Genomic DNA, 27885 nt, shown 5'->3' on the forward strand with positions numbered 1-27885 from the left:
TTACCTTTGATACAATATAATACATAGAGTTCTATAAATGTGGATTATTCTGTTGTGGTGATATAATCAATGCTTTGAACTAATTTGAAATGTAGATACTGAAAATTGAAAATAGAGCTTTTTTTATGAAAGCTGTCATTGTTTTGTGCAGGCAATAAAGCTGTCATTTAAACTCTTTAGAGTACTAGTAATCATGTTTTTGGTACCAATTTTTGAAGTACAGTTGAGGGTTTGAAAGAAAACTTGAGACCTCTATTATCATGATCAATCTCTCTCTCTCTTTTTTTTTTTTAAGGATGATACATGGAAGAGTTTTCAATGCCCTAGTGATTTTTCCTTATGATGCATGCTGCTGGACCACTCCCCTACAACATCAGTTAATGTGTGCTCCAGGAATACAAACTGATATGAAAAATGACTTATGGTAGATGTAGTTAAGACAGTCAATATATTTTAACATTAGAAAATACAGTCAGTCCTTCATATCCATGGGTTTTACATCCATGGATTCAACCAACCTCAGACTGAAAATATTAGGGGAAAAAAATACATCTGTACTACACATGAACAAACTTCTCTTTCTTGTCATTATTCCCTGAACAATACAGGATAACAACTACTTACATAGCACTTACATTATATTAGATATTATAAGTAATCTAGAAATGACTTAAAGTATATGGGAGGATACACATAGGTTATTTGCAAATACTACACTATTTTATATGAGAGACTTGAGCATCCGCAGATTTCGGTATCCACAGGAGGTCCTGGAACCAATCCCCTGTGGATACCAAGGGAGTGCTATGTATTACAGAGCCACATGCTTTAGAATTACTTCAGTGATTCCTTCTATTTTCATTAACACTGATATCTAGTTTAATATGAAAAGGAACTTGAAATCTTGAAAATTAGAACATTGTTATTTTTTTCTACTTGCAATGGAAAATCTATTTTGCTTTTTTGCTTCTAGGAAAATATTCTGATTATGATATGTGATACATATGTTGGCTACTCAAAGTCAGAACTTTTCAAAGTAATCAGTATATTGAATCAACAGAAAAATATTCATTACCTCGGGGATGCATTAATAAAGTTTTTAAATTCAAAATGTATAGAAAAATCAAGCTTAGTAATACTTTAATATTATTCTACCAATGTATTTTTTTTAATTAAGACTTCTGTATGCAGCAGGGCATGGTGGCACACCTGTAGTCCCAGCTACTAGGGAGGCTGAGGCAGGAGGATTACTTGAGCCCAGGAATTCAAGCCTGGGCAACACAGTGAGTCCTCATCTCCTAAATTTAAAAAACAAACAACAAAAACTTCTACGTGTGGTAAAGGGTTAACTCAGCAAGCTTGGGTTGCTTAAACCTTGCACATTCCAAAGAAAGGTCTGACCCCAGTGCTGACCTTTGACTGGCTACTGGGAAATGAGCTCTGAGCCCCTGGATAGGAATGTTTCTGTTTGCCTGAGGCCTTTGACCATGCCAGATAGTTTATGCTAACAATGTGATTTATAGTGAATACCTGTTTTCCTGTGTCTAAGACCCTGGGCTGCACTGTATTAATTTGACCTTGGGTATTTGGGGAACTGAGACTGAGTAGCTGAAGTGAGTCACATAAGCACTAAATGCTTACCTGACTGACCCCCAGTAAAACTCTGGACATCCAGACTTGGATGAGCTTCCTTGGTTGGCAACACTTTTACGTATTGTCACACACCATTGCTGGGGGGATTAAGCACCGTCTGTAAAACTCCACTGTGAAATGACAACTGGAAACTTGCACGTGGTCTCTCCTGATTCTGCTCTATTCACCTTTTCCCTTTGCTGATTTTAATCTCCATTCTTTTGTTGTAATAAACCATAATGGTGAATAAAACAGCTTGTCTGAGTTCTGTGAATCCTTCTAGTAAATCGTTGAACCTGAGAGTGGTCTTGGGGACCCCTGACACAATGTGCCTAGAGTTTAATGGTTCTGATAAGTTTACATTTTCATGTTATCTTTAAACTTGTATTTATTGACTCCTCCTTTGTGTCAAGCCCTTGCCCTAGCTGCTGCCTCTGTTTAGAGCATCCTTTTCCCAGATATCCCAGATATGGCTTGTCCTTTACTTTCTCACCTTTCAGTGAGGCTCTCCCAGACTACACTATTACTTGTGTTTGTTTTGTTTTGTTTTGTTTTTAAAACTACCCTATTTTAAATTGCCATCTCTGCTTTCCTTCCTAGCATTCCGTCCCCTCTTTACCCTGCAGTACTTGTTTTTTTTTCCTTTCCATGTACCCTATTTCCTTATTTGTGAGGTTTGTTGTTTATTTTTCTCCCCTCACTAAAATGCAAGCTCCATGAAGACTGTTCACTCTTCTTGTCACTCTTCTTGCCACCACATGTTCAGTTCAGTCTTCTTCCTACTATTAGAGAACACCCTTGCCCCTTTTCTTAGGAAGACTGGCTTAAAGTCCCATCTATTCATAGCATCGAACTCAAAGTCCAGGGTTTCACAGTGATGCACAGGATTTTTGGGTTTTTTAAAAAATCCTCTTTAATTTAATTTAAAAATTTGCAAAACATTGTGGGTTTAAAAAAAAATCAAAACTACATACAAAGTTTAATGAGAAGTCTCATTCCTATATTCCTGTTTCGTTTACCCAATTCCTATTCACTTCCTATATATAATCTTTTTTTTTTTTTAATTTTTTTGGAGACAGAGTCTTGCTCTGTCACCCAGGCGGGGAGTGTGGTGGCACCATCAAGGGGCTCACTGCAGCCTCGAACTCCTGGGCTTAAGTGATCCTCCTACCTCAGCCTCCTGAGTAGCTGGGACCACAAGCATGTACCACCGTGCCCAACTAATTTTTGTATTTTTTGTAGAGTTGAGGTTTCACCATGTTGCCTGGGCTGTTCTCGAACTCCTGAGTTCAGGCAATCTGCCTACCTCAGCCTCCCAAAAAGTGCTGGGATTATAGACATGAGCCACCATGTCCAGCCTTCTTGTGTTGCTTTTCAGCAAAAACAGAAATATTTATCAAAAAATAATGATGAAGATTTAGTCTTACACTGGCAATAATTATCCCACACTTGCCTACAGGACTCATATGGCTAAGAACATCACATTAGAATAAATTAAACAAACAGTCATTTATTACTTTGGGATATTTAGTCATTGGCATTTTCTACATTTAGGTTATAAAGGAATTCAACCATGTTTTCTTCTATTACTTATATGGTTACATCTTTTTACATCTTACCCATATGGAGTTCATTCTGTTACATGTTGTGAGATGTAGATCCAATTTTATCTTTTACCAAAGAGCTATGAAATCCCAACATTTTTAAATACTAAATTATTTAATACTCTCAATGTGTTTAAAAGGTTAGATAGATATCATTTCTGATATTTTCTTGTTCTATTTTGTATGTAAATGCCCTTAATGTTTTTTTCCAGGAAATCAATGAAAATTCTCTTAAAAGGTTAAGTGTCTACCTAGAAAACCTCCAGAAACCAGGCTTCAAGTCTTTGAAACCTACTCAGCTTACATTTTATGTAAGAGAAACAGACCAGAGTTCCTCCGATGGCCAGGAACCTTTTAGTACTTCCGGTACGTTTTTTATTTCTGGTGTGTCCCTTGCAAGCTTAATGTTAAATGTGTTCATTAATTTTGACATTGCCAGAATACCTTTGGATCAAAACTTTGGTGATAGAAAAATAATAGCATTTAATTGATTGTTTTCCTAGAATTAGATTCTATTCCTACCTGCATATGTTCGAACAAGTGATTTTTTGCGTGTTTAAACGTTTTTGTTTCTAAAACTAAAGTGTTCCTATTTGTTCCCTTACCAGTTCAGTGTTATTTTAAGTGTTAAACATGTCCAAACAATATGTATTTCTAAAAACTACAGCTTGCATTCTCTTATTTAGTCCTCTGAATACTCTGAGGCTGGTAGTACTTACCCAATTGTAACTTAGTGATGTTCAGTGCCTTTCCCAAGACCAGAGAGAAAGAATATGAGTCTTGAACCCAGGTCTTTTAACTCCAACCTTATGCTGCTTCTAAAATCCAATTGATCTTAGCAGACAGCCACCTTTTCACTACCTTTTGTCACTGCTTATCCATATTTAAAATTAAGGACAAATATTTAGGGTAAAGATCACTAAAGGCCTATCATTTCTCTAATTATACATGCTTTTAATGATCCTTGAAGAAATAACTATATTTTTAGAATGAACTTAAGACAATTTAAGGATTCACTGAGTGCTTTCTGTGAGTTAAGGCTAAAACAGGATACACTGTAATTTTTTTTTGAAACAAACTGTTATAAAACTCAGAATTTGATAGGTCTTTGAGATCTAAAATCTGTTTCTAGCTCTGCCAGTGACCTAGCTGTGTGACCTTTAACTTTTGGGTGTTCATTTATTAAAATGAAAGAGTTGGAGAACTGTGTAGAGGCCACTCACATGGAAGATCCCTAATTTACACCTCACCCTCCCACGGCTCTCAGGACTTCAAATGGAAGGAGGAAGAGCTTGATCTGAAGAATGCTGAAGTATGTTGAAGACAACTCCTCACCCAGTCTCTCCAGGGACTAGTATTTGATAGTATATGATCTCTTACCTTTTATTTTCTCATAATTGAATATGGGAGATCAGGAGTCACAAATTCCTTTTCTTGGCAGTTTCTCCATCTACCTCTGACTTAGAGTTTTATTAAAAATAGCCCTATTCTTCAATATTTAAAGATAGAAAGTCAATTCATAGCCCTTTTGTGAAGGAACAGGTATACTGAAGAATGCTGTAAATAATGAATAATAAGCATGTTGATCACTCTAAGTGACACAATTCTGTTTGAAAGTTTAAATACATGAATGTGCTGTTCCTAGGCATGAGAGTCTCATAAGCAACTGAGATAGATTGTTACTAGTGTAAAACCAAATATTCATAAATATTTTTAATAGATATATGCTCCTGTTAGTCAGGGTCAAGATTAGGCTAGGAAGTAAATAACATCTTACATATATGTAGTGGTCTACTTAGGTTTCATTATTTCTCCAGGAAGACAGATGGAATTTTTAGAGGCAGATTATATCCTTTATAGTTGTTAAAATAAAAATATTATCATCAATCTGTTTTTATTTGTATGTGGTTGAAAGAGTCGAGCTCGTTCCTACAGCTACCACTAGTGCTTCTGCTACCACTCTCAGCTGGATTTGTCTTAAATATTGAATATACATGGAGTTAAAGAGTAAACTGAATTTAAAAGCTTAGTGGAAAACTTAGGAAGTTTCACACAGCAAATTAGGGACAGAGCTGGTACTAGAACTAACGTCTCCTTATTCCTAGTCCAGTGTTTTGATTTGTATACCACATTATCTATTCTTCTTTTAAAATATTGTAATTAATCATTTTTCCTTTTGCCTTTATAACAAAGATTGGCCCTCTGACAAAGATTTAAAACATTTTTACTTCTGTAACATTTTTACCTGATTATAAAATTAAAATCAAGTAGATTTTTAAAAAATTTTTATTTCTAGAACACTAGAAATCATTAATCAGCTTTGAATAATTAAGATGGTGATAAGGTAAAATGTTTATTAGTGATTTTCATTACTGAAATGTTATGAGCCTTTAGCATTATTAATACATTGAAATCCTTAAAGGCTGAAATTATTTCTTCAGCTCCGTATCTTTTTGGTGGTTCATGAGGAAGTAAATGTTGTTATTAGAATAAATTTTAAAATAAGTTAAAGATTTGCTAAGAGCTTTCTGTGAATTAATGCTAAGACAAATAGCTGTAGCCAGCTCTGGCTGAGTAAAAACAGAATCCTTTACTTTCAGTTAATGGTTAACTTTGAATGATTTCTTAAACAAAAATAGCTTATAGCTGGGCATGGTGACACAAGCCTGTACTCCCAGCCACTCAGAAGACTGAGGTGGGAGAATCACTTGAGCCCAGGAGTTTGAGGCTAGCCTGGACAACTGGACAACACAGCAAGACTGTCTTTTTTTTTTTTTTTTTTTTTTTTTTTCAGATGGAGTCTCACTCTGTCGCCAGGCTGGAGTGCAGTGGTGCAATCTTGGCTCACTGCAACCTCTGCCTCCCAGGTTCAAGCGATTCTTCTGCCTCAGCCTCCTGAGTAGCTGGGACTACAGGCAAGCGCCACAATGCCCAGCTAATTTTTGTATTTTTAGTAGAGACGGGGTTTCACCATGTTGGCCATGATGGTCTTGATCTCTTAACCCCGTGATCCGCCCACCTCAGCCTCCCAAAGTGCTGGTGTTACAGGCATGAGCCACCGCACCTGGCCGAGACTGTCATTTAAAAAAAAAAAAAAATGTAAAAGGTTACAGAAAAAATTAAACTAGAAATGGGAGAAAAGATATAGCATATATGACAAAAAGATGATGCTAATACATAAAGAGTTTTTACAAATTAAAAATAAACCAGAGTAGTTCCATTCCAAAAATGGAGAAAGACAATAAATAGACAGTTCAAGAAATAACACATATAAATGTCAGTTAAGTATATAAAAATCTTTAGGCCATGTGTGGTGGCTCACGCCTGTAATCCCAACACTCTTGAGAGGCCAAGGCAGGCAAATTGCTTGAGTCCAGGAGTTCCAGACCAGCCTGGGCAACATAGCAAAACCCCGTCTCTACTAAAAATACAAAAAATTAACCAGGCGTGGTGGCATGTGCCTGTAGTCCCAGCTACTCGAGAGCCTAAGGTAGGAGAATCACCTGAGCCCAGGGGGCAGAGGTTGCAGTGAGGCAAGATGGCAGGCACCACTGCACTCCAGCATGGGTGACAGAGTGAGACCCTGTCTCAAAAAAAAAAAAAAAAAAAAAATCTTTAGCCTCAGTATTCGAACGCAAACTGAAATAATTAGGTAGTATTTTTTGCCCATTAATTTTTTTCTTTTTTTGCTGGTAATACCCATAAATGGTAAAAATACATTTTCCCACATTATTGATGGGTATATAAATTAGTGCAAACTACAAACTCTGCAGCTTGGAATTCTCTCCCCAAAGCCACAAAATTCTTCTTGGAATGTATCCTGAGGAACCAGTAAAGGATATTTGCAGTGTGGTACAGGCAGTCCTCACTATATAGCAGCTCTTATGTTGGATTAAATAATGAGCTGATAAATTGAGATAGAAACAGATTTACTCCTTGACTTTGCACTTCTGAGGATGAGCTATTTTTTCTTAACCTCCAGTGCAGCAATTTGGGTTTTCCTTTCCTCCTTTACTGACTAGAATAATTCCCTTGCCAGTAGTTCTAAGTTTACCCAAATTATTGAACTAAAAAAAAGTATTTCTTAGTTGGCATGTTCTGGATCTCATAAGTTGGTGTGGCAAGTAGAATGTGTATCTCTGACAATGATTTAAATTGTGGTGTCTGTCATCAGTTGCAAATGCTTTTTTTTTTTTTTTTTTTTGAGGCAGAGTCTTGCTCTGCTGCCAGGCTTAAGTGCAGTGGCACAATCTCGGCTCACTGCAATCTCTGCCTCCTGGGTTCAAGTGATTCTCCTGCCTCAGCCTCCCGAGTAGCTGGGATTACAGGAGTGCACCACCACACCCGCTAATTTTTGTATTTTTAGTAGAGACGGAGTTTCACCTTGTTGGCCAGGCTGGTCTCGAACTCCTGGCCTCAAGTGATCCACCTGCCTCAGCCTTCCAAAGTGGTGGGATTACAGGCATGAACCACTGCCCCGGCCTCATACGTGATACACACATACAAGCACATAGACGGAAAAGGTCAAAGAACAGTGCTGCCCAAGAGAACTTTCTGTGATGAGGGAAATGTTCCATATCTGCATCATCTAATATGGTGGGCCCTAGCCCCGCATGCTTATTGAGCACTTGAAATGTGGCCAATGTGGCCAAAGAACTTAATTTTAAATTTTTATTTCATTTCAATCAATTTAATTTTAAATTGCCACATGTGCTAGTAGCTACCATCTTGGGTAGAGCAGGTCTGGAAGAATATGTACCTGTTAATAGTGATTACCTCAAGTAAAGATGGTAAAGTTGTATGCCTGCTAACAGGAGAATTTTGCTTTTAATTTTCAAAACTAATTAAGAATAGTTTTTTAAAAAAGCGAAGAGTCAGCATGTTGTAGTGGAGAAAATATTTGGCTTGGTGTCAACTCAGATTTAAGCCCTGGCTTCATTCTTAATCTATGTTCCTTCACATTTGACAAGAGAAATGATAATGGCATAGTTGGTGGTAGTGTTGATTGAAAAGATATGTAAATTAAGCTGGAACCATGCCTAACACCCAGAAAAGAAAAAAAGCAAACCAGTGGATTTTTTATTGATGACTTAACAATTTAGATTACTTACCTTAGCCCAATGATTACCCAACATCAAAATCAATAACTTTTTTTTTTTTTTTGAGACAGAGTCTTGCTCTGTCACCCAGGCTAGAGTGCAGTGGTACAATCTCGGCTCACTGCAACCTCCGCCTCCCAGGTTCAAGCAATTCTCCTGCCTCAGCCTCCCGAGTACTTGGGATTACAGGCGCCCACCACTGCGCCTGGCTAATTTTTTTTTTTTTTTTTTTTTTTTGAGACAGAGTCTCGCTCTGTCACCCAGGTTGGAGTGCAGTGGCACGATCTCGGCTCACTGCAAGCTCCGCCTCCCAGGTTCACGCCATTCTCCTGCCTCAGCCTCCAGCTGGGACTACAGGCGCCCGCCACCACGCCCGGCTAATTTTTTTTTTTGTATTTTTAGTAGAGACGGGGTTTCACTGTTTTAGCCAGGATGGTCTCGATCTCCTGACCTTGTGATCCGCCCGCCTCGGCCTCCCAAAGTGCTGGGATTACAGGCATGAGCCACCGCGCCCGGCCTAATTTTTGTATTTTTAGTAGAGACGGGGTTTCACCGTCTTGGTCAGGCTGGTCTCAAACTCCTGAGTTCATAATCCACCCACCTTGGCCTCCCAAAGTGCTGGGATTACAGGAGTAACTTTTAAACAACTAGAGAATTTTAAATCACTCCTGAAAATATTGGGTTACTACCTAGTGGAGTGAGCAAGTATGAGGACCATCTCCTTCAATCATAGAGAAAATTCAAGATGGGGTTCTGTGACCACTGAGACTAGATTATATGGCCCCTCTTACCTGAACTGCTGTCACAGTGTACACTAGAAACTATCTTTGGTGGACACCTGCTTATAGGAGAGCTTTTCTCTCTCTTAGGAGACCAGATTTATCGACAGAATTGAGAATATTCTAAATCCCCTTGTTGGGCTGGGATGGGTTTGGTCACTGGAGCCAAACTAGAAAATGGAGCTGATGATTGAAGTAATTCACTGGAGCCAAACTAGAAAATGGAGCTGATGATTGAAGTAATTCATGAAGGTAAAAATAGTGTGGTGTAGTTTTAGAGAAGGGAAGTCATTTTCCATTTACAGGTGATTTGCTAATAGGACGAATTTAAATCAGTAATAGAGTGTTTTAAAAGATTTTGATTTTATATATGTTGAAATAAAGCAAATAATCATCTGTATTAATTGTTTGGGGGAATTATATTCTCTAGGATTTCGAGCAGTCAAATTTACTTTGCACACCAGAGATCTGCTAAGCACAGTGTTATATATTCTCAACTCCTGCAGTTTATCTGTTGAACATATCCAAAGCTTGAATACTAATGTGCATACCCAGCCTCTCAAAGAAGCTAAAAGGATGCCTGACAGGCCCATCAAATGGGACAAGTCTTATTACTCCTTTACTGGATTCAAGGACCCTGATGAAGACCTTGAACAAGTCTCGAGAGTGGAAACAACTCTCACGTATGTAAAAGTTTTTATCTAACTAAACTGTATTTGTAGTTTGTGTTTATGACACTGATTTATTGGGATGGCAAAAACATTTTTTTATAAATAAAAAGTGTAGTTCACATTTAAAATTAAAACCTAATTTTCCAGGAAAAGTAATACTATCAGTCTAGTTAATCCAGTAATCATTATGAAAAATATATTTCATGTTTCTTACTTAAAGCTGCCAAAATACTTCCAACTGTATTTAAAGTTGTGGTCTTTTGATACCAAACACATGCAGGAGATTGTTTTGTTTAACTTTTAAAAATTCTATTCAAGTTACCCCCGGTACATGGAGAAAGGCTATACCTAAGACTATACAAATATTTTTTACTCTTCTTCATGTGTTAGGCATTTCTAACGGATAGTTCAGTAGTGATGTACTTTAGTGTAATAATCCATACATAAGAAAAATACATGGTGACAAAATTATTAAATATCATCTAGAATAGCTGCTTTAAAGAGTTACTTTTTAAATTATAAAAATCGTATATAAAATGTTTTCTATTATTTGGCATGCCTTATTTGTAAAGTCACCTTAATGTTTTTTAAGTCATTTTTGGATTTCATAAAGAACCATCACATTCTCTTCTTATGATTGTATCTAAAAAGTCCAGTGGCTTATCAGAGGATTCTCTCATTATGGCATAGTAAATGATCCTTCATTATCCACTGGCATAATACCTGCTTTGTGGATTATCTATACTAAGGGATTCCTCCTTGCTACCTAGCTAGATTCTAAATAAGGCTGAAAAGGTAGGAAGGTAGCAGAGTCTAGTACAGAAAAGTATAGAAGTATGTGTCTGAAGACATGTATGTATGTACCTACGTGTGATAGTCTATGATATTTGTCTATATGCATAACTGATGGATAAATCACTTCCCTAAATATGATGACTTTAATTGTTCAGATTCTCTTCTGAGATGGAAATGTGGGTTTGGGAATAACAATTTAATGATGGACCAGAAGTAATGACACAGTAAGAAGTCAGGTAAAAAATGAAGAGCCTGGCACTGTGGCTTATGCCGATAATCCCAGCATTTGGGGAGGCCTAGGTGGGAGGATTTCCTGAGGTCAGGAGTTCAAAACCAGCCTGAGCAACATAGCGAGACCCATCTCTACAAAAAATACAAAAATTTAGCCAGGCATGGTGGTACACATTTGTAGTTCTAGCTACTTGGAAGGCTAAGGCAGGAAGATCCCTTGAGCACAGGAGTTTGAGGCTGCGGTGAACTATGATCGTGCCACTGCACTCCAGCCTGGGTGACAAAGTGAGACCCTGTCTCCAAAAAATAATAAATAAATAAAAAGTAGAGTCATGGTGGCATAGAGGTTGCTGAATTGAAAATTTTGGTATAGAAAAACAGAAGAGATAATTTAAGGTTAATTGCACACAGAGGCTACAGTGGGAATTGAAGTAGATTTCTCTGAGCACAAACTGGAAGAGAAGTTCTCAGCCTTGCCTTCAGGTTTTATGTGGGACACGGCACATACAACTTCTGCTTACACCCGCGGGAGAATATTGTTGTACTTATCTTGCGCTGTGTCTAGATGAACAAAAAGTTGGGGATTACTGGCCTAAAGAGTATAGAAAACAGTGAGATTGAATACATCAAGCCAAAACAGCAAAAGTAACAGTTTTTGGACTTCACTCAAGTTAAAAGGGCCTAAGAATAATGTATTAAAGGATTTCAGAGAAGCAATTGGTCTGTGGTTCAGTTGAGTATTTCGTAGAACACAGTTTTTACTTGGAGCTGGATGTGCAGCTGGGAGTGCCCCCAAGGACCTAGAACTGGACTTAGACACCCGGCAAAGTAGTGAAAATACATTGAAACTATAGAAAGCCAACTCAACAAGATAAGTGTATTCAACTGGGTTCCTTATCTAAGCTCAGTATTTATAATTTTTTTATTTGTATGTCATTTATCCAATAAAATTCCTTAGTCTTTAGTAAAAGGAGACTTTCTTATATTACATTAGACTATATGAGTTCTTAAGAGTAGGGAATATGTTTTGATAATCTCTGTGTCTACTAATCTACTTCATAGATTCATAGAATCCATCCAGTATTTTCATTGAACTGAACTAAAGAATTGTTGAATAACTAAATGTGATGTGCTAGAGGCTCAGTTTGAAGAACTCGGGCTTTAATATGTGAATGCAAAGTAACATACATAGCGTAGCAATAGAAGTCACTTAGCAATGAATGTAGAGGGCCATTTTTTCTTAAAGTGCTTCTGTTAATTTCATTAATGTTAACTTAAAAAATCTGCTATTTTTAGTGAAAGATACATTGTCTTAAGGAAAATTTCTATGCATAGATAAGTTATGTTGCTGTGAATTCTTGATTTCCTCAAAAGTCAGCTTTATTTTAAATTCAAGCTTTTATTTTGACAGTTATGAGGACAAGCTCAAAAAACAAGTCCCTCTGACTTGTTGTCTACCCTTTAAGAGGATAGCAACATAAAAAATGCCTTGGGAGGCCGAGGCAGGCGGATCACAAGGTCAGGAGATCAAGACCATCCTGGCTAACACGGTGAAACCCCGTCTCTACTAAAAATACAAAAAATTAGCATGGTGGTGGGCACCTGTAGTCCCAGCTACTCAAGAAGCTGAGGCAAGAGAATCGTTTGAACCGGGGAGGTGGAGATTGCAGTGAGCCAACATCACGCCACTGCACTCCAGCCTGGGCAACAGAGTTTGACTCTGTCTCAAAAAAAGAAAAAGCCACTGTTTTAGAAATTGAAGTCAGTGGAAATTTAGCTTTCTAAATCACTGATTATTATTATCCATCTTGTCAACAGCTATTTTATCTTTACAGAAATTAAAGTAAACCCATTATTAAGCAGTTAGAGCCTTTCTTTTTTTAGCTTCATAAAGTGAAATTAATAGTGGCATAGCATTACAGTAGATAGGTTTTTTGTTTTTTGTTTTTTTTTTTAGTTTTTTTATGCTTATATTGAAGGGCCTTAGATAGTATTTCTTTTTTTAATTTCTTTCTTTCTTTCTTTCTTTTTTTTTTGAGACAGGGTCTTACTCTGTCAGGCTGGAGTGCAGTGGCATGATCATAGCTCACTGCAGCCTCAAACTCCTGGGCTCAAGTGATCCTCCCGCCTCAGCCTTTGGAGTAGCTGGGACTACAGGCATGTGCCACCATACCTGGCTAATTTTTTTTTTTTTTTTTTAAAGATGGAGTCTCACTCTGTTGCCCAGGCTGGAGTGCAATGGCCCTATCTCGGCTCACTGCAACCTCCGGCTCACTGCAACCTCTGCCTCCCGGATTAAGCATTCTCCTGCCTCAGCCTCCTGAGTTGCTGGAATTACAGGCACACACCGTCATACCCCTGGCTAATTTTTGTATTTTTAGTAGAGACAGGGTTTCACCATGTTGGCTAGACTGGTCTCGAACTCTTGACCTCAGGTGATCCACCAACCTCAACCTCCCAAAATGCTGGGATTACAGGCATGAGCCACCGTGCCTGGCCCATACCCGGTTAATTTTTAAATTTTTAGTAGAGACAAGGTCTCACTATGTTGTGCAGGCTAGTCTCAAACTCCTGAGCTCAAGCGATCCCCCTGCCTCAGCTTCCCAGATTGCTGGGATTACAGACATGAGCCACCATGCCCGGCTAGATTATATTTCTTAAGCATTGACATCTTATTGATTTACCTGAACCAGATCATCACAACTCATGGAGTTTGAGTTTAGCTTAAGAATGTGTAATTTTAGAGCAAAAATTCCAGGTTGGGTAGGAGAGAGAGGACAGCACTACACTGAACCAAGACAAGACAAGGAATACTGCTCATTGGGCCGTTAGAGTGAAATGCAGGGTAGGCTAAATCCCTTTACCAGCATGTCTTACCGTGCTGATGTAGCATTATAATACCTGTACTCATCTGAAAGGTTTCATATCTCTTATCTCCCTAACATAACCTGGTTTCCCAATTCTAGCATGTTCACATAGGTCCAGAGCCCCTTGACCTTTCCCCAAGCATGAGCATTGCCCAGTTTGAAGGAACCTCTGCTGAGGGTTTGTTCAATGTTTTAATATATGGTAGTTTTTCCTAGTAAGGGTTCCAGGAGCTTATATCATAAAAGCTGGAATGGTATCTCTATCAATTTCTCATTTCAATTACAGTTGACCCTTGAAGAATGTGTGTTTGAACTGTGCAGATCCACTCTTACACGGATTTTTTTTCAACCAAAAGCAGATTGAAAATACCGTATTCGCTCCCCAAAAACTATTGAAATAGTAATAGAGAGAGAGAGAGAGAGAAAGAGAGAAGGAAGGAAGGAAGGAAGGAAGGAAGGAAGGAAGGAAGGAAGGAAGATACAGTATTAGCAAGATGTGAAACCTATGTATAGGGAAGGCCGACTGTTGGTATATGCATGTTTGGCGGGGCCAACTGCAGGACCTGAGTATGCACAGATTTTGGTACCCGTGGGTGGGCTTGGAACTAATGCCTCACGTACAGCAAGAGAAAACTGTACTGATTTTTTTATATCTGTAATTATTTTACAAATAATTGTAAAACTGTTGAACCATTTCAGAGCTTTCAAATCATGTGAATCAAGTGACTGCCTAGTAGGGAGATTCATAGTGCCTATAAGTCTACTAAAACCTATTAGCCATCATGGTCATTTTGGCCATATGCAGTTTAAATTTTTATTCATGTATTGTTTAATTCATCTTCATTACATGTATAGATTATAGAGAGGAATCATAAGGAACACATGCTGAATTATATAGTTCAGAAGTAGCATAAAAATGGTAATTCTGCCCATTTATATCAATCTGATCTCTTGATTTACAAATTACATTCATTGGATCAAAATTTTCTTTTTTTTTTTTTTTTCTTTTTTTAAGACAGTCTTGCTCAGTCGCCCAGGCTGGAGTGCAGTGGCGCTATCTTGGCTCACTGCAAGCTCCGCCTCCCGGGTTCACACCATTCTCCTGCCTCAGCCTCCCGAGTAGCTGAGACTACAGGCGCCTGCCACCACACCCGGCTAATTTTTTTGTATTTTTAGTAGAGATGGGGTTTCGCCGTGTTAGCCAGGATGGTCTTGATCTCCTGACCTCATGATCCACCCGTCTTGGCCTCCCAAAGCACTGGGATTACAGGTGTGAGCCACTGCACCCGGCCCAAAATTTTCTTTTTAATTAAATCTTGAAAGCAAGTTAAGATGGTTTTAATGTTTCTGAGCACTATGTTAAACGAGAAAATATAATTACAGTGTTATTTAGTATAGACTTTAACTTTCAAAATAATTTTATCTGTTTTTGGTTTTGCTGAGAAGTGCAGGGTAAAATTGTGGCCTAGCATTTTTAAATTAAAATAAGAAATCATAAAAATAAATCAGTTGAGTTTTTTTATTTTTATTTTTTAATATTTTTTGAGACAGGGTCTTGTTTGGTTGCCTAGACTGGAGGAGTTTTTTAAAAACACAAAATCGGAGATTTATCAGATCATAAAAACTCTATTTGACCCACTTTTATATTATATCCATTAATTACATTTTAATGTATATTTTAGGGCATGGTTTGTAATTTTGAATTTCTCAGATTGTGTTTTATCTTACTTCAACATTCCTTTGTTATATACCTATAAAAATGATAAAATGAAAGCTTTAGGCCAGGTGTGGTGGGTCACGCCTATAATCTCAGCACTTTGGGAAGCTGAGGTGGGCAGATCACTTGATGTCAAGATGGTGGCCAACATGGTGAAACCCCATCTCCATTAAAAAAAAAATTAGCCAGGCGTGATGATGCATGCCTGTAGTCCCAGCTACTTGGGTGACTGAGGCAGGAGAACTGCTTGAACCCGGGAGGCAGAGATTGCAGTGAACCAAGATCGTGCCACTGCACTCTAGCCTGGGTGACAGAGTGAGACTCTGTCTGAAAAAAAGAGAAAAGAAAAGAAAATTTTAATACCTAAGTAGTTTTTGAAAATTATATAAAATTATAAAAGGAATGTTCCAGTCTAAAAAAAATTAGGAAATGCTGTTCCGTGTTGTCAATTTTTGTATTTCTATATTTTGGGTATATTCTTTGATTATCAAATTATGTTAAAACAAAAATGTACTTTAATTATATAGCTTGTATTTGAGAGGAGCTAACCAGATCCATTTTATATAAGCAAAACAATTCCATATGAAATGTCTATCCCACTGAACAAACATGTCATTGAACTAGAAAAAGACCATTGAAATACTATTCTTACAGCTACTAAGATACCAGTGAATGTCAGAGTTCCTTTTTTTCTATTTGACCTTAGCTCAAATATATTTACATTTCACTTTCAGTGTCTAAACTTTGAATCAATTTTTGTGTTCATGAAATACCATATTGGACACCTACAACATTGGAACTATTCTATAAAATGTTTGGGATTTGATAGTCATGATTTAACTCATATCGTGCGTTTATTTACTCTTCCCTTTGTTTATAGGCTAAGTCACTGTTTTTAAAATTACAAGTGATAATGCACAATTTAGTGACTCAGGACTAGCAAAGTTGTTTTGCTTTGCTTTCTTTTTTTTAATTTTAACTATATATTGTGAATGCATTTCTAGTAGTAAGTTTAAGTATTATTTCTCAAAATACTTCGTTTAGTTACATACACATAAATACAGGTGTGTGTGTATATGCTGGTTCACTATGTGAAATATTTCTTAACATGTGTTGTCATCAGAGAAGTATAAAAAGCTTTTGGTGCCAGGTGCAGTGGCTTCTAACTATAATCCCAGCACTTTGGGAGGCCAAGGCGGGAGGATTGCTTGAGGCCAGGAGTTTAAGACCAACTTGGGCAATCTAGTAAGACCTTGTCTGTAGAAAAATAAAAATTAAAAAATTAGCCAGGTGTGATGGCATGTGCCTGTACTCCCAGCTACTCAGGAGGCTGAGGCAGGAGGATCACCTGAGCCCAGGAGGTCTAGGCTGCAGTGATCCGTGATCACACCACTGTACCCAAGCCTGGGTGACAGAGTGAGACCCTGTCTCTCCAAAAAAAATATAAAAATTAAAAAACTATTGCTTTATGAACTTCAGGAAGTGAAAATAAAATAAAGGCTGTTATTGGTCTAAACTCCTTTGTTTTATACAGTTTGAAGCCTAGGAGTGTAAAATTTATGCAATTTTAACTTTATTGTAATTTGGATCATGGCTTTCTTTTTTCATCTCTTAAATCCATGGAAAACTGAGCTTCGCTTGAGTTACTATTTTTATTTCAAAAGCATCATGACCCTAGGAACTGAACCAAATGATTTCACAGTCCAGCATTAGTCCTTGTACATGGTATTCTGGCATTCATTTTTATATACCTTTTAATGTTCTTTTGGCTTCATTTTATTATCAGTTTTTTTCTTTTTATTTGGATCTTATAACAATACATGTAATATATGTATTACATATTGCTGCAATTATAATGAAATCATTTTTAATCAAGCTGTTTTAGTCCATTTTGCATTGCTATAATATAAAGGAATACTAGAGGCTGGGTAATTTATAAAGAAAAGAGGTTTGTTTGGCTCATGGTTCTGCAGGCTGTACAAGAAGTGTGGCATCAGCATCTGCTTCTGGTAGGGACTTCAGAAAGCTTCCCCTCATGGTAGAAGGGAAAGAAGAACAAGCATCATGTGGCAAGAAAGGAGGAAAAAAAGAGAGGAGGAGGCGCCAGGCTATTTTTAGCAATCAGATCTTATGGAAACTAATAGTGAGAAGTCACTCATTATCATGAGGATGACATGAAGCCATTAATGAGAGTTCTGCCTCCATGACCCAAAACCTCCCACCAGGCCCTGCCTCCAACATTGGGGATTAAATTTCAACGTGAGATTTGGAGGGGACAAATATCTAAACTGTAGCACAGGCCAAGGTCAAATAGACAACCACAACCAGTTACCACTTCATACCCTATGATGGCTATATTCTAAAAGAGAATAACAAGTGTTGGTGAGCAGGTAGGGAAATTGGAACTCTCCTCCATATAAAATGGTGCAGCTGCTGTAGAACACAGTTTGGCAATACTACAAAATATTAAACAGAGTTATGTGACCCAAGAATTCCACTCCTAGGTATACACTCAAGAGAAATGAAAACAGACATTCACACAAAAATATGCTTATAGCAACATTATTTATAATAGCCAAAAGTGGAAATAACCTAATGTCTACCAACTGATAAATGGATTTTTAAAAAGTGGCATATCCATATAATGGAATATTATTTAACCAGAAAAAGGAATGAAGTACTGATACTTACTACGACATGGATGAACCTTGAAAACATGCTAAGTCAAAGAAGCTGATTGCAGTCAACCACATACTGTGTGATTCCATTTTATGTAAAATACCTACAATAGGCAAATCTAGAGAAACAGAAAGTAGATTAGTGGTTGGTAGGGCTGGAGAGCAGGACTATTAATGGGTATGTGATTTCTTATTCAAGTGATGAAAGTATACTAAAATTGACTGTGGTGGTGGTTGTACACTTCTGTGAACATACTAAAAATGGATGAATGGGTGAGTTATATGGTATATGAATTGTATTCCAACAAAGCCATTTTTAAAAAGAACTATCACTACTCTTCCTAAAAAATATATTTATTAAAAGTATTATTAGTTTATGTTTTTGGACAATGTATAAAGATAATTTTGTGGTAACAACTGAAAGAGTTGGGGAGAGCTAGTAAAGGAGCAGAGTTTTTGTTATTGAAGTTAAGCTAGTATAAATTCAAATTAGGGTGTTATAACTTTAGGATGTTAAATGTAATCCCCCCAGTAACCATAAGAAAATACCTAAAGAATATACACAAAAGGAAACGAGAAAGGAATTTAAATGTTTTGCCACAAAAAAAATAAAATCAATTAAACACAAAAGAAGATAGTAATGCAAGAAATAAGGGACAAAAAAGCGGTAAGACACATGGAAAATAAATAGCAACATGACAGAATTAAGTTGTATCTTATAAGTAATTACTTTAAATGTAAATGGATTAAACTTTCCAAAAGACAAATACTGGCAGAGTGAATTTAAAAAACATGATTTGGCCGGGCGAGGTGGCTCACGCCTGTAATCCCAGCACTTTGGGAGACTAAGGCAGGTGGATCACGAGGTCAGGAGATTGAGACCATCCTGGCTAACACGGTGAAACCCCATCTCTACTAAAAAATACAAAAAAATTAGCTGGGCATGGTGGCGGGCACCTGTAGCCCCAGCTACTCGGGAGGCTGAGGCAGGAGAATCGCTTGAACCTGGGAGGCGGAGCTTGCAGTGAGCCGTGATCGTGCCACTGCACTCCAGCCTGGGCAACAGAGTGAGACTCCGTCTCAAAAATAAATAAATAAATAAATAATAAAAAACATGATTCAACTATATGCTATCTACAGAAGAGTCACTTTAGATCCAGAGTTGAAAGTGAAAGGGTGGAAAAAGATAGTATTCCATGTAATAGTAACCAAAAGAGAGTTATACTAATATGAGACAAAATAGACATTAAATTTAAAAAGATTACAAGAGAAAAGAAGATTATTATATATTAATAAAAGGCTCCACAACAACAAGAGATAGCAGCTATAAATATTTATCTACCTAATACCTGATCATCAAAATATATGAAGCAAAAGTGGACTGAATTGAAGAGAGAAATAGAAAGTTCTACAATAATGGCTGGACACTTCAATACTCCACTCTCAATAGTGTATAGAAGAACCAAACAAGAAATAAGTAAGGAAACAGAGGACTTGCATAGCACAATTAAGGAGCTGGATCTAACAGACATATACAAGACACTGTACCTAACAACAACAGCATACACATTCTTCTCGAGTCCACATGGAACGTTTTCTAGGATGGACCATATTTTCGGCCACAAATTAAGTCTCAATAGATTTCAAAAGATAAATATACAGAGTATCTTCTCTGACCAAAATGGGATGAAGTTAGAAATCAACAACAGAAGTAAAACTGGAAATTTCACAAAATTGTGGAAATTAAAGCACTCTTAACCAGCAGATCAAAGAAGATACCATGTACCAAATAAATATACTTACTATGTACCCATGAAAATTAAAAATAAAAAGAAATCCTAAGGGAAAATAGAAAATACCATTCTGGACATAGGGGCTGGCAAAGATTTCATGATGAAGATGCCAAAAGCAATTCCAACAAAAGCAAAAATTGACAAATGTTACATAATTAAACTAGAGCTTTTGCACAGCAAAAGAAACGATATATCAACAGAGTAAACAGACAACCTACAGAATGGGAGAAAGTACTTTCAAACTATACATCTGACAAAGGTCTAATATCCAGAATCTATCAGGAACTTAAGACTTACAAACTGCTGGGTGCGGTGGCTCACACCTGTAATCCCAGCACTTTGGGAGGCTGAGGTGGGTGGATCATCTGAGGTCCAGAGTTTGAGACCAGCCTGGCCAACATGGTGAAACCCCATCTCTACTAAAAATACAAAAATTAGTTGGGCATGGTGGCACATGCCTGTAATCCCAGCTCTCGGGAGGCTGAGGCACAAGAATCACTTGAACCAAGGAGGTGGAGGTTGCAATGAGCTGAGATCGTGCCACTGCACTCCAGCCTGGGCGACAGAGTGAGACTCTGTCCCCAACCCTACCCCCCCAAAAAAAAAAATTTACAAGCAAAAAACAGCCCCATTAAAAAGCAGGCAAAGACATGAACAGACACTTTTCAAAAGAAGATGTACATGCAGCCAACAGGCGTATGAAAAAATGCTCAATATTACTAATCATAAGAAAAATGCAGCTGGGCATGGTGGCTCACGCCTGTAATCCCAGTGCTTTGGGAGGCTAAGGCAGGCAAATCAAAGGCTGTTCAAGAACAGCCTGGCCAACATGGTGAAACCCCATGCTCCTAAAAATACAAAAAATTAGCCAGGCATGGTGGCAGGTGCCTGTAATCTCAGCTATTCGGGAGGCTGAGGCAGGAGAATTGCTTGAACCTGGGATGTAGAGGTTGCAGTGAGCCGAGATCACTCCACGGCAACACAGCGAGACTCTGTCTCAAAAAAAAAAAAAAATGCAAATTAAAACCACAGTGAGATACCATCTCATACCAGTTAGAATGGCTAGCATTAAAAAGCCAGGCCAGGCACAGTTGCTCACACCTGTAATCCCAGCACTTTGGGAGGCCAAAGTGGGGAGATTGCTTGAACTCAGGAGTTTAAGACCACCCTGGGCAACATGACAAGACCCCTTCTCTACCAAAAATACAAAAAAATAGCCAGGCTTCATGCCATGTGCCTATAGTCCCAGCTGTTGGGGAGGCTGAGGCAGGAGGATCACTTGAGCCTGGGCCTCGGTGGGGAGGGTGGGGTGGGGTGCATGCAGAGATTGCAGTGAGCCAAGATTGTGCCGTTGCACTCCAGCCTGGGTGACAGAGCAAGGCCCTGTCTCAAAAAAAAAAATTAATTAATAAATAAATAACAGATGCTGTGGTCAGGTTGTGGAGAAAAGGGAATGCTTATTTAGTGTTGGTAAGAGTGTATATTAGTTAAACCATTGTGGAAAGTAGTGTGGCAATTCCTCAAAGAACTTAAAACAACTAACATTCAACCCAGTAATCTCACTACGGGGTTTATACCCAAAGGAATATAAATCATTCTACTGTAAACACACATGCTGACATATCTTCATTGCAGCACTGTTCACAATAGCAAAAACATGGAATCAACCTCAATGCCCATCAATGGACTGGGACTGGTTAAGGGAAATGTGGTACATATACCTAATGGAATACTATGTGGCCATAAAAAAGAATGAGATCATGTCCTTTGCAGGAACATGGATGGAGCTGGAGGCCATTATCCTTAGCAAACTAATGCGGGAACAGAAAACCAAATACCACATGTTCTCACTTATAAGTGGGAACAAAATAATGAGAACCAATGGGCACAACACAGAGAACAACAGACACTGGGGATAACTAGAGCGGGGAGGGAGAGAGAGGGGAAGGGTGTTTCTAACTATCAGGTGCTACACTCAATACCTGGGTGACAGGATCAATCATACCCCAAACCCCAGCACGTTACATTACACCCATTTAACAAACCTGCACATGTACTCCCAAATCTAAAATAAAAGTTAAAATTATATCTAGGGAGGAGAGTGGGAGGAGGGAGAGGATCAGGAACAATAACTATCAGGTACTGTGCTTAGTACCTGGGTGAAGAAATGGTCTGTACACAAGACCTCCGTGACATGAGTTTGCCTTTGTTAACCTGCACATGAGCCCCAGACCTAAAATTAAAAAAAAAATTAAGAATTTTAACTCAAAATAGATCATAGACTTAAATGTAAAATGTAAAGTAGTAAGACTTTTAGGAGAAAAAGGAGGGGAAAATTTTCAGGGGGATATGAAGAGAGGTTGATTAATGGGTCCAGATATACAGTTTGATAGAAAAAAATAAGATCTGTCTGATAGATCAGTAAGGTGACTATAGTTTACAATCATCAATCGTGTATTTCAGAATAGCTAGAAGAGAATAATTGGAATGTTTCTACAATAAAAGAAATATTTAAGGTGATGGATATACCAATTACACTGATTTGATTTTTACAAATTATATGAATATTACATTACTGAATGTACCCTGAAAAATTTTAAAAAATGTATGATTAACAATTTTGAGCAAAAAAAAATATAGATGAATGAAAACAAAAACACAATGTACCAAAATTTATGGGACCCAGCAAATTCAGTGAAGCAATGCTAAGGGGGAAATTTATAGCTATAAACACATTTAAAAACCAAGAAAGATCTCAAATCAACAATCTAACTGTACACCTTATGGGATTAGAGAAAAAAGAATAAACTAAACCCAAAACTAGTAGAAGGAGGGAAATAATAAAGATTAGAGCAGATAACCAAAATAGATATTAGATAAACAAAATGGAGAATAGAAAAATGATAGAGAAAATCAACAAAACCAAAACTTGGTTCTTTGAAAAGATCAACAAAATTGACCTTTAGCTAGATGGACTAAGAAAGGAGACTCAAATTACTAAAATCAGAAATGAAAGCAGGAACATTACTACCAATTCCACAGAAATAAAGATTATAAGAGAGTACCATGGGCAATTGTACACCAACAAGTTGGATAACCTAAATAAAATGGACATATTTCTAGAAACACAAAATCTACCAAGACTAAAGCACAAAGAAATAGAAAATGAGACTGAGTCAGTAATTTTAAATTTCCCAACAAAGAAAAGCCCTGAACTGGATGGCTTCACTGGCAAATTCTACCAAACATTTAACAGCAATACTTCTCAAACTTTTCAAAAAGAAACTGAAGAAGGAACACTCCCTAACTCATTCTGTGAGAGCATTACCCTGATACCAAAGGCAGACAAAGACACTACAAGAAAAGAAAACCACAAATCAGTGTGCTTTATGAACATTAATACAAAAAGCTTAAAAAAATCCTAGAAAAATTAATTTAGCAGCATATTAAAAGGATTCAATACCATGACCAAGTGGGATATATTCCTAGAGTACAAGGATGGTTCCACATACAAAATCAATCAGTGTGATACACACTAACAGAATGAAGGAGAAACCCCACGTGATCATTTAAATCATCTAGAATGATCATGATGCATGATCTAGAATGATCAAATGCAAAAAGTATTTGACAAAATTCAACATACTTTCATACTAAAAACACTCTAGAAATAAAGGAAACTACATCAACATAATAAAAGCTATATATGAAAACCCACAGCAAACATCATTCTCAGTAGTAAAAGACTGAAGTTTTTCATGTAACATAAGGAAGTAGGCAAGGATGCCTACTTTCACCACTTCTATTCATCATACTACTGGAAGTCTTAGCCAGAGCAATTAGGCAAGAAAAAGAAATTAAAGTCATCTACTTGGAAAGGAAGAGGTAAAATTATCTGTTCACAGATGATAATGGTCTTATACATAGAAAACTCTGAAGATTCCACTGAAGAATCTATTAGACCTAATTAGCAAATTCAGCAAGTTAGCAGGATACAAACTCTATACACAAAAATTAATTGCATTTCTGTATACTAGCAGTGAATCCAAAAAGGGAATTACAAAAACAATTCCATTTACAATAGCATCAGAAAAGATAAAATGCTTAGGAATTGACTGAAGAGAAGAAAGACTTGTAGTACAATGAAAACTATAAAAACATTTCTGAAAGAAATTAGAGAAGATATAAATAAATGGAAAGGCATTCTATGATCAAGGATCAGAAGATAATATTACTAAGATGTCAATACCCAAAGCAAGTACAGATTTAATGCAATCCCTATCAAAAGCCTGATGACATTTTTTGCACAAATAGAAAAACCCATCCTAAAATTAGAATTTCAGGGGACCTCAAATAGCCAAAACAATCCTGAAAAAGAAGAGCAAAGCTGGAGAACTCACATTTCCTCATTTCAAAACTTACTGCAAAGCTATAGTAAACAAAGCATTGTGATACTGGCATAAAAACAGACATATAGGCCAGGTGTAGTGGCTCACTTCTGTAATCCCAGCACTTTGGGAGGCTGAAGCAGAAGGATTAGTTGAGTCCAACCAGCCCAGGCACCATAGTGAGACCCCAATCTCTATAAAAAGAGAAATACACAAACATATAGACTAATGGAATAGAATAGAGAATACAGCAGTAAATACTTGCATATATGGTCAACTGATTTTCAACAAGAATGCCAAGACCACTGAATGGGGAAAAGATAATCTTTTCAACAAATGGTACTGGGAAAACTGGCCACATGCAAAGGAATGAAGTTGAACACTGACTTATACTAAAATTAACTCAAAATGGATCTTTGACTGAAATGTAAGACCTAAACTATAAAACTCTTAGAAGAAAACATAGGGCAGAAGATTCATGACATTGGATTTGCCAGTGATTTCTTGGATATAACACCTAAAACACAGGCAACAAAGGAAAAATAGACAAATTGGATTTCATGAACATTTTTTAAGTTTGTGCACTAAAAGACACTATCAACAGAGTAAAATGGCAACCCACAAAATGAGAGAAAATGTTTGCAACTCATATATATGATAAAGGAATTGATATCCAGAATAAATAGAGAACTCCTAAAACTCAACCAGCAAACAACCCATTTCAAAAATGGGCAAAGGACTTGAATAGACATTTCTCCAAAGAAGGTATATAAATGGCCAATAAGCACATGAAAAGATACTCAACATCATTAATCACTAGAGAAATGCAAATTAAAACTAATGGGTGTGAGGTACCTAATCACACCCACTAGAATGGCTACTATCCAAAAAACAAAATAACAAGAGTTGATGAGGGTTTGGAGAAACTGGAACCCTTATGCACTGTTGGTGGAAATGTGAAATAGTGCAGCTGCTATGGAAAATGATATGGTGATTCCTCAAAAACTTAAATATAGATTTACCGTAAAATTGAGAGCAGTGTCTCAAATAGATATTTGTATACCCATGTTCATAGCAGCATTCACAATAGCCAAAAGGTGGAAGCAACCCAAGTGTCCATCAGTGGATGAATGGATAAGCAAAATTTGATATACTCATACAGTGGAATGTTAGCCTTAAAAAGGAAGGAATTCTGACACAGGCTACAACACATGAACCTTGAGGACATCATGCTACATGAAATAAACCAGTCACAAAAAGACAGATGGTGGATGATTCTACTTATGTGAAGTACAAGGAGTAGTCAAATTCATAGAGACAGAAAATAGAACAGCGGTTGCCAGGGGCTGGAGGGAGGGGAAGGGGGCATTAGTGTTTAATGTGTACAGAGTTTGAGTTGGGCAAGATGAAAAGAGTTCTGAAAATTGATGGTGGTGATAGTTGCACAACAATGTTAATGTACTTAATACCACTGAACTGTACACTTAAAAATGGTTAAGGGACTGGGTGCAGTGGCTTATGCCTGTAATCCCAGCACTTTGGGAGGCTGAGGCAGGAGGATCACTTGAGCTTAAGAGTTCAAGATCAGCATGGGCAACATGGCAAGACCCTGTCTCTACAAAAAAAAAAAAAAAAAATTTAAATTAGCCAAGCTAATTAGCCAGGCATAATCACACCACTGCACTCTGACCTGGGCAACAGAGTAAGACCCTGTCTTTAAAAAAAGAAAAAAAAATAAGGTTAGGAAAAATATGTTAGTGATTACTAATTAGTATTTACTTGTTTATAGGTAATTTCATTTCTTATAAAATCAGCATTTTTAAAAAACTTCTTGCTTAGTAGAGGTTAAATAGTCTGGCTTACTTGGTATTTTACTATAGAATAAATATGAGATTTCTCTATTTCTTTTATCTCAATAGTAATTAATTGGACTTCTCACCCTTGAAAACAAAGGCTCTGAATTTTTAAATCTCTGTGATTATAAAATTAAGCTAAGAATTAAAATGATTTATGTGGCAAATTCAGGCAGTAATGATCCTTTTAAAATCCAATAAAGTATTCTCATTTAGAGAGTAATTTAGAACTTTATTTCTGACCTAGAGTCTGGTTAGACAAGGTAACCGTGTGTTTCCACATTGATCAGGAAGGTATTCTTTTCTCTTTGCCTTATGGTTTAATTTATAGTCAAATTTCATGCTGTCTAATGATCTCACTGTGATGACATTCAGATTAAGTACACATTAGATAATAAAAGACTCATCTTTCCCTCATGGGGGTAATAGGATAATGGGGGACTTAAGACATGTAGAGATAAATTATTATACAAACAGGCTGTGATTGGTCCCAAAAAGAATACTGAACAAGTATTACAGCCAATCACAGGACATACGTTAGGGAGCTCAGAAAGATTTTCAAGTAAATCTAGCTCTTGGCTTACTTCCAGTTTTCATAGTTTTTGCTTGATGTGGGAACAGATCATTCGAAGTTGTTTAATGGGAATCTTCATTGCCACATTCATTTTTCTCTAGACTATTGGAATAACTTCCTAAGGATCTTTCTACCACCAGTTTCTCTTCCCTGCAACTTGGGTTCTACATTCCTTCTATATTCCCAACTTTACCAAAGGCTTTGGTCACGTCATTCCCCTTAATAGCTCATGCATTGTTTAGAGGAGATCCCAGTTGGTAGCCTGCAAATACAGGCATTTATTAAATTTCATGGAGCTTGATAAATGAGAAAATACTAATAGGGACATTTGTAGGAATTTTTGAAAGATAGAAAGCAGATGAGCTCAGAACTGTGGAGAAACAAGTCAGCCAGAATGCCTGCTATCACCTCTGCAATGTATTTGTCCTGGAGAGCCCAGCCAATGTATAATAAGAAACAGAAATGGGATATGCAAATATTGGAAAGGCAGAGATACACTTGGATTACTTATGATTGTCACTAAGAAAATCAAAGGGAATTTTATTAGTCAAGAGTTTTTGATTGCCAGCAAAAGAAACCAGGCCTAATGTAAGTAGAAAATAAATTACAAGGATATGAAGTCTCTTGTCATGTTTACAGAAGATTGGAGGACATGGTTGAGAAAATGTCCTGATGGGTATGAGCTGAGAAGAGAGACTCTCACTTTACTGTAGATGCTTTTGTACAGAGTGTTTTACCCTAAAAAATAGATCCATATACTTATTTAAATTGTCTTAAAGAAAAATACAGGGACTGCTGATCCTGAAAAAGTCAATAAGCATAAAAAATAATTCTGAAAGGCCGGGCATGGTGGCTCATGCCTGTAATCCCAGCACTTTGGGAGGCCGAGGTGGGCAGATCACAAGGTCAGGAGATCAAGACCGTCCTGGCTAACGTGGTGAAACACCGTCTCTACTAAAAATACAAAAAAAATTAGCCGGGAGTGGTGGCGCACGCCTGTAGTCCCAGCTACTTGGGAGGCTGAGGCAGGAGAATTGTTTGAACCCAGAAGGCGGAGGTTGCAGTGAGCCAAGATTGTGCCACTGCACTCCAGCCTGGGCAACAAAGTGAGACTCCTTCTCAAAAACAAAAAAAAATCTGAAAATTTGTCTCTTATTACCTTCACCTGACCTGTTAGTTGCATTGATTTGATCAAAATTCAGAA

General features: G+C 37.3%; 1 protein-coding gene across 4 annotated transcripts in view; it reads left to right on the forward strand.

The window, feature by feature from the left end:
* Positions 1–27885, forward strand: part of TCAIM (T cell activation inhibitor, mitochondrial) — a 71581-nt gene that overhangs the window by 20030 nt on the left and 23666 nt on the right. For 2 of the 4 annotated variants that reach the window (XM_003809307.6, XM_003809308.7), the window contains exons 4-5: positions 3449–3602; positions 9545–9797. In XM_003809307.6, the coding sequence (XP_003809355.1) occupies positions 3449–3602; positions 9545–9797 (407 nt within the window). Of the gene's footprint in view, positions 1–295; positions 1885–3448; positions 3603–9544; positions 9798–27885 lie in introns of those variants that run through there. The other 2 variants (XM_057301698.2, XM_008961512.6) reach the window with 1 other exon arrangement.

The sequence above is a fragment of the Pan paniscus genome, chromosome 2 (genome assembly GCF_029289425.2).
Source record: "Pan paniscus chromosome 2, NHGRI_mPanPan1-v2.0_pri, whole genome shotgun sequence".
In the NCBI taxonomy this organism is placed as follows: Eukaryota; Metazoa; Chordata; class Mammalia; order Primates; family Hominidae; genus Pan; species Pan paniscus.